The sequence below is a fragment of the Medicago sativa genome, chromosome 1 (assembly GCF_051527215.1).
Source record: "Medicago sativa cultivar Bolivia chromosome 1, Bolivia_mono, whole genome shotgun sequence".
Taxonomy (NCBI): Eukaryota; Viridiplantae; Streptophyta; class Magnoliopsida; order Fabales; family Fabaceae; genus Medicago; species Medicago sativa.
Window position 1 is genome coordinate 20,847,655 of NC_140749.1, and position 12,174 is coordinate 20,859,828.

The window sequence follows — 12,174 nt, forward strand, 5'->3', positions numbered from 1 at the left end:
TGCCTGATTTTTGTGACATTGTACTAATAGTACATTGTTTTTGCGCCTGATTTTTGTAACATTGTACTAATAGTACATTGCTCAAGTGTCATAAGGTGAAGTAGTGTGTAATGGTACAACGATACTTGGCTTGAAATTTACCTAGTTAAGCTAAACTATTATTAGAATCAGCTGGTACTTTTCTTTAACTCGTGAATATTTTATGCAGGTTACACAAAATTGATCCTTGCACTTGCACTTGCTATTGAATTTTGATAGGAATTCTGCTCTTTACCCAAAAGTTTTTGCTCATTCCCAAGTGAAATGACCAAAATGCCCCTGCATGAGTTAACTCACGGTAGTGCAAATCTCAGCATAAGTTAACTCACGCTAATGTAAATCTCTGTGTGAGTTAACTCACGCAAATTTAACACTGACGTGAGTTAACATGCGTAGGGGTATTTTGGTCAATTCAGTTGAGAATGAGCAAAAACTTTTGGGTAAAGAGCAGAATTCTTTTGATAGTACCGAATTGATAGGGTCCTTTTTTTTTCTCAGCTTAAATACTGGGGTGTGGCTTTCTGCACCCTTGTTTTCCATACTAGTTTTTCAATTTTTTGTTTTTATCTTTCTGTTGGGAGTAAAAGTAAATTAAAGAGTTAGAGGTTTGTAACCAAAAAAAGAGTTAGAGGTTTAATATAACAATTAAAATAATAACATTTGTCATTAAAAAAAAATTAGAGGGGTATTTGATTGATATGAGTTGTGTTATTTGAACATCCATTTGTATGACAACTTTTGAAACAACCAAAATTTTACAAAGAAAATAAATATTGACATAAAAATCAAAGCAATAGAGAGAAAAAGTAAAAACATTGTGAGTACAAGAGATAAAGTTATCATAGAAATTGTCAAAAAAAAAAATTTTTGAAGGAAGGAAAAAAATTGTTATTTGATACTCCCTCCGTTCCTTTTTAACTGTCACATTTGTTAAAAAAATTTGTTCCTAAATAAGTGTCACTTTTAGAGTTTAAGATTGTAATATGTCAATTATACCCTTAACCTCTCAATTACTAAATCTGCCACATTAATTGCATAGTATTATTTGAGCCTAATCCAATTCCTCTACTCCATCATAAACATTTTTACCGAGGAAAAGTGAGCCATGCATTTGGAGTACCAAGGAAAAGTTACACTAAAGATACTAAGGGTAGAAAAGGAAAAAGAGAGTTAATTATGCTCTGCCTTGGTTGTAGCAAATTGGGTAAAAGCGACACATATAAAGTAACAGAGGGAGTATAAACCAAATCCTCATTTGCTAGGCCATTATGAGCAATCAGAGAACATAATTTTTACTATCCAGCCATTAATTCGTCCACTGACCAATAAAATCCAAGTATTCGTTTTATATTCCTCTATATATATTGACGTTTTTAGGTTAGGTTTATTTAGAAACGTTACATGCAGAACCTATAATTGACCATCAATATGTGCAACTCTACATTGATATATCAAACCCTTCTTTTCCACTAAAAAACTCACTCTACATAGTTTTCTTCTGTAGAAGAAGCTAGAACTATGTCTTCTCAAGAAATTAATCATCGGAGTATTGGTGTCCACTTTTTCAAGATTATTCTTCAAACAAATCTTCAAGAAGGAAAACTGGTAACAATGTTTTTTCTTTTAATTTATAATTTATCACAATCTAAATATGAATTGCAAACTTAGGAGTTAGGACTATAATAAAATATGGTTTACGACCTCTTTGAGTGTAGATGGATGAGTATAAAATGTTATTATTATTATTTTAGTTTTTATTTTATAAATTTTATATAGGAATCGCATATATCGTTATCATGTATTTACTATTTCTCATGTATTTACTATTTCTTGTTCTTGCTTTCATACTAAAAAACTGTTTTTTAATCATAATAATTATTTTTTAATAGCATTGCATTTTTTTAATCTAAAATAAGATTAATGTTGTATTAATATTGAGTGTGTGTGACAGAAAGTGCCCATAAGTTTCGTGAAAAGGCATTGGCAAGGAGTAACAAACCCAGTTACTCTAAGGCTTCCAAACACGACTGAAAAGAAAGTTTTTTGGGAGAAGACTAGTCACCATGTTGTTTGGTTTTGCGATGGTTGGAAAGAATTTGCAAATTATTTATCTTTGCGTGATTCACAGCTTTTGATGTTTCAATATCAAGAAAATTCAATCTTTAACGTGATTGTATGTGGTAAATGCGGATTAGAAATAAAATACCCTTTAAGAGAAACTATCGAAGAATATGAAGAGGTTGAAAAGAGCGACAGTTCTTTGAAAATTGTTAAGGATCCTTCATCGCGACGAGGTAAAAGGTCAAAATCTCCATTACCGTCTTTTGGAGTTTCTAAGAAGATGAAAAACAATCTAGAAGAACAAAAAGAATCTAAGCATGAGAAGAGAAAAGTTCAAGCACATGCAAGATTTCGTAATTTTAAGGATGTGGACAATGGTTGGTTTTATTCTATCATCTTATGTTTCTTTCTATTTTTTTTTTCTATTTTTTTTTGTTCTATTTTTTAGGTGTTGCTACTTTATATTTGTTTTTTTTTGGGTGAATTACTCAATTTCTTAGCAGGAACTAGTTGTGATGATCTTAAGCAGCGAAGCCAAGTTTTGTATGATAAAGTGAAGAACAAGTTTCACTCTGATAAGAATTTCTTTGTGTCTGTAATCCAAATGACATACATTAAAAGAGATCTCATGGTAACAAAATATTTTATTTGATCACTTTCATTAGTAATATAGAAATGAAATTGTGATAAAATATTGAGTTAGCTCTCAATATCAATTCCTTAACGAGATTAATTGTCATGTACTAATGGTGACAATATTTTGACATATAATCCAATAAAGTTATACCATATAATGCTACTTTAATATATTATTTCTTAGAACATCTATAGACTACATGATCCTTCAAAAAATATATATATATATATATCTACATGATGGATTGTGATTGGTTGCATGATTAAGAAAAAGTCACAAATAATGCATACAAATTAATTAATTCAATGATATTCTTAATGTGAAAGTTAGAAATCACATTCATTTATCCCGTGACCTTAGCTCAGTTGGTAGGGAGGGACATTGCATAATTTATGCAGGGGCCAGGGTTCGAACCCCGGACACCCCACTTCTCCACAATTAATTGTGTGAGCTCTAGCCACTAGGCTACTAGACCAAAAAAAAAAATCGCATTCATTTAGCTTTTTTATTTATTCTAAGTTGTATTACTGATTTTTTACCAAAAAAAAAATCGCATTCATTTAGCTTTTTTATTTATTCTAAGTTGTATTACTGATTTTTTAATGTGAAAACCAATAATCAAAATCAGGGTATACCATTTGAATTTGCCAAGAAACATCTGCATAGGATGGAAGGAAGAAAGGTTACTCTTTTTGTTGATCAAGACAAGACATGGAATGTTGATTTTAATTTCACTTCAAATAATCAATATACATTAAGTGGTGGTTGGAGTAAATTTCGAGCTCACAATAATTTGAAATTTGGTGATATATGTGTTTTTATGCTAAACAAATGCAAAGAAACTATTTCATTCCAAGTTGCTATTTTCTCTCTGGAAAAGGACATGAGCACTCCCTATTTTGAAGGTATTTGTTTTGTTTTTTTTTTTGCCATTATTTTTCTATTGCCATCTATTACTTTATTGTGTAATAAAAAAAAACGTTTGAAATTTTATCATATTTTTCTGTTATCCATTCTATACCAAAAGAGATAAAAAAAATAGAGAGTAATGTGATGAGTAAGTGATGTGATATAAATAGGGATAAAGAAAAAAATAAAACCCTAAATGGATGGATGTAAGGAAATTAAGAGTGTACAAATATAAGGGTTGACAAATTTAAAATTTTATGAACACTCTCTGTAATACTACACTTTAAAAATCGATCACAAATAAAATGATGAGACTCACAAAGATTTCATTTAATAAAAGAATGAAAGTTAGAGAATGTTAGGAAAAGAGTGTTGATCATTTCTCGTATAAACAATACTCCATTTCCTTATGGAAATATATCGCCATTGTAGTAGTTTTACATCGTGACTTTGACATATTCAAAATTTGGAATTTAATACTTTTTTTTAATATTTTTTTATGCCAAATGCAATATATAAATGATAAACGTTCCAATCAATCATACGGTGGAATTTCAATAGTCATGACTATTTTTTTTGTCAAAAATAAATAGTCATGATTTTAACCAATGATAGTAACCAATAGTCATGATATTATGTTAGAAAATTCCACATGAAATTTTTTTGTAGTAGTAAGTAATACTATATTCATCATGAATTAACTATGTTGGTGCAGGGGATACTACTAATAGACGACATTAGGAAGAAAAGTTGACCGTTTGTAACAGTTAATTTTCATCAATATAGTTGTGCTAGATACTCTCAATGTTGGCTCGAATTTGTGACATGAAAGGGGGTGATACATGTCTATTGAAGATGGTCGATGAGGAATTATTATTATTTTTTTTTTTTGGAAGTTACAAGTTCAAGAAACATTTGCTAAATTAGGGTTATGTGTTGGTCTCATTGTTTTATGTTTTATTTCTCATTCCGAACTATATGGATTGAAGTTGTTTTGAACAAGATTTATTTACTTTTTGATGAATTTTTTGAACAAAGGTCTTATATATGCAATTATTAATAAGCTATCACAATCAACCTAACTATGATCCAATAATTCCTTGATTTATAAGCTATAACAATCCATATATCTATAGTTACCATTTGACTTTTATTTTACGTAGGGTTGACCTAGATGTCCACTACAAAGATGTACAAAATAGATTGGGGGAGAAACTGCTTCTGATTTCTTCTTCTTTGTTACTTTTGCGTTTTTTTTTCCACAAACAATGGGTCCAATGCCACAACAAAACTATGCCAAAAATCGAAACAAAAAAGTTGGGATATTGCTCTTCTTCCGTCCAAAAGTGCTCCCTCCCATACAAACTGATGGAAATATCCCCACATGATTTAAGTCACGCATGTGTTATATCCAGCGTCAGTTAAGTAACTCTGGAATACAACCTGGGTGAGTTAAGTCACTCTAGGTTACAACCTGAGTAAGTTAAGTCACACTAGGTTGCAATCTGGGAGGGAGCAATTTTGGATGGAAGAAGAGCAATTTTCAAAAAGTTGAGCCAACATTTTATATTTCAAAAGTTTTTTTCCCTTCAATCTTGTCAAAACAAAATCCTCAAAAGTCCTCAATAAATTACAAACAATTACGAAAATAAAATTTGTTAGAGGTTTTATTTTTAGCAAACATTTGTTAAAGGTTCTTTTTTAAAAAAATGGGTTATAATGGTCAAAATAAAAGTCCTTATGCTTTGCTGGCTTGTGACCTCTAGAAAAATAAAAGTCATCAACTAAGAGTTATGTTTCGCTTCCTTGCCGCATATTGAAAACTTGGTTTGAGGTGGGCAAAGGAACATTACCCGCTAGTTAAGAAGCGTGTGGTTTGTCGATGAAAGAGCTATTCGAATTCCCTTGTGGGGAAGACAGGTTTTGGCTCAAAAGTGAGAGGAACCAGCCTTGCATGTTGGCACAACTTATTCCAACATTTTTTTGGAGTAATAATTACTTGAAATGTTAGTGTTTGACACAAAATATGAATATTCAAACCACGGGTTTTTTTATTAACCGTTTAAACTTATACTCCCTCCGGTCCTATTTACAAGAAACAATTTATTTTTTAGATACATTAAATAATTTATGTATTTGGTTTAGGTTCTTAACTAGATACATACATTATTCAATGTATCTAAAAAGTCAACTTTCTCTTGTAAATAGGACCGGAGGGAGTAAATGATTAGGACGGTGGTCGATTGTCACATGTCCTTTAGATTGGTTCGTCATTAAGGGTTTTGAGGGTGTATACCCCCGTCTCCATTTTCATAGAAATGTGATAAGGGTCTTCCTAATTTTCGAAAAGTTTCCCTTGGTGGGTGTTCTTTTGCTCAACGACGTATCTTCAGAGATTAAGTCTTCTGTATGAAATATATGGAGATTGCCTTTTAATCATATCTCAACTCAATGTGTCGCTTGAGGACGAGTTCTCTCAATGAGGCTTGAGCCATTTCTTCCTTAATCAAGTTTAACTATTCCCTTATTAAAGCAGATTTTTCCTAAGGTGAGGGTGGATATGACATTTTCCAGATAAGTTCTTTGACTTTCACAGGTATGATGGTTTCCATTCCATAGGTTAAGAGAAAGGGAGATTCCTTAGTAGAAGAACGAGGTGTGGTTCTATAGGTCCACAATTGGGTGGAGCTCTTTACCTTGGTTCCCCTTGGATTCATCCAATCTTCTTCAGAGCCCCCTGAGTATCACTCTGTTGCGCCCTTCACATTGCATGGGTCAAGCTACAATTGGATTATAATTAGAGGGCACATATGGGCGTTGAGTATCATCCTATTGTGCCCTTTGCAATTGGCCGAACAACCGTTGGATTATAATTGGAGGGCCTATATCAACTTTCTTGGTACTTTAGCGGCTTTTTGCGGTTTAGGTAGTCCTTAATTGAACCATGCACTGTGTTGGGCCTTGACTCAGTCCTGAACAATATTTGTATGATTATTGCTCTCCACCCAGCACATTTTGCTCGCACCCTGCAGCCATGCCAAATTTACCCTTGCGCAAGTTAACTCACGCAATGTTCCTGTTTTTGAACAAAACCCATCAGTCCGAACTCCAACCACCATTTTCTTTCCCTTCACCTTCAAAAACCCAAAAAGTGCGATTTTTTGGGTCTAAATCATCATCCCAAATCATTGCAAATCGTCAGGAAGCAAGTTTCTACGCTCATCAAGCATCAAATATCAGGTATTGTACCATCTAAACTCATCTCATTTTGCTGGTTTTCCTGCTTGGTTCGTCTGGTTTTCGTAGGCACTAGGGATAGGTACGCAAGTTAACTTGCGCAAGTTAACTTTCTGCGCTACTTAACTGTCGCAAGTGCATTAGTGCTGCGTGACTTAAGTCACGCCACTGTGCAGCCATGTTTTTTTTGAATTTTTTGCGCCACTTTTGTTCTTGGTTAGCTTGTTCCGCAAGTAATTTATTTTTTCTTCCTTTGTAATTTTTTTTATTCAATAGATATTTAGGGAGATGGTTGACAAAGTCGCGGATGATGGCGTTGAACCGAAACCGGCCAAAAAAGAAGGTTCCGATGAAGGTTCCGGCGAAGGTTCCGGCGATGTCAAACCAACCTTGCATTACTTACTTTGTCTCTAATTATTCAACTATTTATTTTATCTCATTTATCTCATATTTGTTTTTCATTATATTTTTGTGAAGTTTGAGGTGAAACATGTCTGAAGATGCACAAGATCCGGTTAAACTTGAAGTCCGTTATGTAGATGTGAAAAAGAGGGCTTGGTTCACTGTAAACCCCACTGACAAGTTGGACGAGTTGAAGGCAAAGCTTGACGACTTCTTTATCCATATTGGTTCAAATCATAGAACATGTGATGTGATAGTAAATGTGCCAGGCCTGGACTTGGGGGAGGATAAGGAAGAGGACTTCTGGAAGACCGTGTATTATCCACAACTTCTCAAAGATGATAGCGACGTTGATTTCATGTTTAGGGTAATGGTTGAGAATAATACTTTGTATCTTTTTGTCCGATCCGTTGAAGTGTAATCGTTATTTAAGTGTAATAGTGTAATGTTTGACCGTTTATGTGAGACTATGTAATTTTATAAATTTATGGACAAATTTGTGTAATTTGGATCGTTTACGTGTCATTAAGTGTGTTTAAATGATTACGGGTCATTACCGGCGAATTTGTGTAATTTGGACCGTTTGGATCGTTATGTGTGATTATGTGATTGTGAAAAAAACGATGTTTTGGTGTAATTTTGATCGATTGTGTCGTATTATCCAATAATATTGTTAAACTGGCGTAATTAGGTTCAATTACGAGCATATTAGGGTTTGGACCCAAACTGCATTCAATGCACATCAGTACAACATTTAATGTTGTTCTGATATATCAGTAGTGCGTGAGTTAATTCGCGCAAGTGTAATACATTGCGTGAGTTAACTCACGTAGTTCTTTAATACATACATGACTATGCGTGAGTTAACATGCGCATAGTTTTGCCCTTGCGCATCTTAAGTCACGCAACGTTACTTAACTAACGCATAGTATTACACTTGCGTTAGTTAACATGCGCAAGGGCAAAATTGACATGGCTGCAGGGTGCGAGCAAAACGTGCTGGGTGGAGAGCAAAATTCTATTTGTATATGATATAATTGACCCATTTGAATTGACTTATTTTTTTTTAGCTTAAATAGCTTATACAATTAAATAAGTTTTTATGTTAATTCATAAGTTCTCACTAACAAAAATTGTATCTTCATAAACTATTTTTTATAAATACCTTGAGAAGCTTAATAATACACAAAACCTTCTTCGTTTGCATAAGCTAAAAAATAATTGAATCGAAACGGGCCTGATATCTTTATCATATGTATAATATTTCGTCAAAAGATATTTAAAAAAAAAATAAAAAAATTGTCAAAAGAATATAATATGTATTTTTTATGAAAGATTCACAATAAAAAGACATATTTTTTTTTAGCAGTGCTATTTAGCACGACTCAATGACCCACGACAACACACGACTTCCGAATCGACGGCTGGCATACAATACATGGAGGAGAGAGAATAAAAGCCTTGTTGGACATTATTCATCCAAAGGTATATGCGTGTCGTGCGTTTTCGTGCTTGTAGCGGCGTCGTGCCAACAAGCAATTTCCATTTTTTTTTATGAAAGATTCACAATAAAAAGACATATAATTGTATGGGCCGAAAAAGAAAAGAAGATTAGTATGTTTGAACTTTGAAGAGAAAAGAAAAAGTAGGGTTTCATGATTGTGTAGTGTATAAAGCCATGCCGACCCTTATTTAAACTTGAGGGAAGAGGCCGCACGAGCACTGCAAATCAAAGGAAATAAAAAAAAGTCTTTTGGAGTGCTTGGAGTTGAAGCAAAGTGTTTCAAGTTTAAGAGAAAATATTCATAGGTTATTCTTCTTCTCCTTTATTTTGATGAACATTGCTATTCTTGGTTTAGTTTGTGTTTACGATAACTGGCCATTAAACCATCTTCTAGTATCTTTCACGGAACCTGTAATCACCCTTTGCATTTTAACAATCACCAAATTGATCAACGATTTCAATTGATTGCTGGATTTATCACACAAGTGAGACTATAAATTACTACATGATCGATGATATTTTTTTTTAAGAAGCAAGAAATTAATATTATGTAGTTCAAAAACCAGTTATATTTGGATTACATAGTATATGTCTGCTATTTTAAGATGGTTATTTATCTGATACACCGTTCGTAATTTACATTTTTACATTTAGGTTAGAGCAAATAGTCACTTTAGTCCCTGACTCTGCACCTCGCTGTCACATGAGTCCCTGATCCCTGACTCAGGATTAAATACAAACAAGGCCCTGACTCTACACTTCCGTTATCACTTTAGTCCCTGCGGTTAAAAAACTGTTAAGTGATGATGTGGCACGCTGACAAGGAGTATGACGTGTCTCAGGGACTAAAGTGAAAGTAAAAAATGGTCACTTTGGTCCCTGAATCGAAAATCAATATCCTCAATTTACTGTTAGATCCCTGACTGTGTATACTTACTGTCAGTTAGGTCTCTGAATCGAAAATCAATATGCTCATCTTACTGTTAGGTCCCTGACCGTGTATACTCACTGTCAGTTAGGTCCCTAACAATAAACACGAAATTTCACTAAGATCCCTGCCAAGTTGTTAGTTTAACATGCTACTTCCTGACAACACTAAGGTATTTGTGCTAAATACCAAAATATTATTATAACACTTATAAAAATGATTCCATAGTTTAATAACAAATGTTTCCATAACATAACTATTAAGTCATTAATGTCAACCATAGAGTAATCAAAAGATTGCACCATATTTGGGCATATAATTCAACAAGTCATTACATAATGATTCAGTAAAATATTAAACAAAATATTGCACCATAATTGTGCTTTCTAATTTAGCAATTTCGGTACATAAATAAACTGACAAACATCACATAATTGGCCTCGGACACATAGTTGTGCTTATAATGATTCCATAGTTTAAACTAACAATATCAGACACATGCAGGAACTTGTAAAGTACTAAAACAAAGTCAATTGCAGTTAAAAAACAAATTGTATATCTCTTAAACTATATTGGATTTCATAGAAATATAAGGAATTTTATCTTTAAGATAGTTACAGAGCATTGTCTTCACTGAGTTCTATGCATCTTTAAGTTTGCTATTAATGCTTATTTGATTTAAGTGAGTCTGCATACCAAGAAATGAGATTTTGCTATTACTACCTCCAGTATTTGTTATAAAAAAAAGCATGTTACTTTTTATCCTATGCTTATTAATCCTTAACTACTTATTAGTGCTTATTCTATGCTTATTTCATAGAAATATTAATGGTTAAACTATGTGTCTGAGGTCAACTATGTGATGTTTGTTAGTTTATTTATGTACCAAAATTGCTAAATTATAAGCACAACTGTGGTGCAATATTTTGTTTAATATTTTGCTGAATCATTATGTAATGACTTGCTGAATTATATGCTTAAATATGATGCAATCTTTTGATTAAGGGAAATGTTAACTTGTGCCCTTAAGGCACAAGTTAATGAATCAAATATGGAAATGATTTATTGAAAGGTGTGCATTATATTTAATTTTTAACTTTTTAATGAGTTGAATGCACACAATTTTAAACAATATTTCTTCTTTTGGGTTTCTTAACATGTGCCCTAAGGGCACAAGTTAACACAACCCTTTGATTAATAGTTAAGTTTATGGAAACATCTGTTATTAAACTATGGAATCATTTTTATAAGTGTTATAATAATATTTTGGTATTTAGCCCTGATACCTTAGTGTTGTCCGTAAGTAGCATGTTAAACTAACAACTTGCCAAAGATCTTAGTGAAATTTCGTGTTTACTGTCAGGGACCTAACTGACAGTAAGTATACCCAGTCAGGGACCTAACAGTAAGTTGAGGATATTGATTTTCGAATCAAGGACCTAACTGACAGTAAGTATACACAGTCCGGGATCTAACAGTAAATTGGGGATATTGATTCAGGGACCAAAGTGACCATTTTTTACTTTCACTTTAGTCCCTGTGACACGTCATACTCCTTGTCAGCGTGCCACATCATCACTTAACAGTTTTTTTTAACGGCATGGACTAAAGTGATAGCGGAAGTGTAGGGTCAGGGACTTGTTTGTATTTAATCCTGAGTCAGGGACCTATGTGACAGCGAGGTGCAAAGTCAAGGACTAAATTGACTATTTACTCTTTAGGTTACAAACTTACAGTTATAAAAGTCACATGGAAAACTGCACCTAAATATGCCAGCAGCTTCCGTTAAAATTTACATGGGTTTAATTGTGAAATTTTTTTTTTTCTGCCCCTATGACCAAAAAAAATGATACATCTGCCCCTAGTTGAAAATTATTATCGTAAATGCCCTTGTTCTTCATTTGAAATGGCGAGCATGTCATTTTTTCAAACTTCCTCTGCAAGCTTGCAGGCTTTTTCCTGTACAACTCTGTGCTCCTAATTTTTTCTCTTGTTCTTACTTTGAAATGGCGAGCATGTAATTTTTTTTTCCATGTTCCATATCTAAAATGGCGAGCATGCCATTATTGTTTTTTAAGTATTTTTTTCTTGCTGGTCCTTTCAAATGGCGAGCATGCAATAATTTTTTTTTGAGTATTTTTTTTCTTTTGGTACAATGAATGTAAGATGAATATTAAATCTAATTTAACTTTTTGTTAAATATTGCAGCAAGCTGTACAAATTGAAAATGGCAACTAGTGGAAAAATAGCACTTTGCTGGCGAATTATTGGTTCATCACAGGGGAAATCCTAATTCCATTTGTCTTTGTTTATTTTGTTTTATTTTATATGTATTGTGATGAATGAACAAGGATTTTTAAAGAAAAGGCATGCTCGCATTTTTTTTTTAAAGAAAAGGCCTTTGCTCGCCATTTGAAAGCAAGCAAGAAAAAATACTCAAAAAAAAATTATTGCATG

General features: G+C 33.0%; 2 protein-coding genes across 2 annotated transcripts; both read left to right on the top strand.

The window, feature by feature from the left end:
- Positions 1-1,457: 1,457 nt before the first annotated feature.
- On the top strand, positions 1,458-4,688 carry LOC146953521 (B3 domain-containing transcription factor VRN1-like). The gene is made up of 5 exons (XM_085748403.1): positions 1,458-1,644; positions 1,991-2,477; positions 2,604-2,731; positions 3,366-3,642; positions 4,362-4,688. Exons 1-5 carry the CDS (start codon positions 1,558-1,560, stop codon positions 4,385-4,387), a joined length of 1,005 nt encoding a protein of 334 aa, XP_085604529.1. The 5' UTR covers positions 1,458-1,557; the 3' UTR covers positions 4,388-4,688.
- A 2,685-nt stretch (positions 4,689-7,373) lies between these two features.
- LOC146953522 (uncharacterized) lies at positions 7,374-7,706 on the top strand. Its single transcript, XM_085741605.1, has one exon. The coding sequence runs from the start codon at positions 7,374-7,376 to the stop codon at positions 7,704-7,706; it is 333 nt and encodes a 110-aa protein (XP_085597731.1).
- Positions 7,707-12,174: the final 4,468 nt, after the last annotated feature.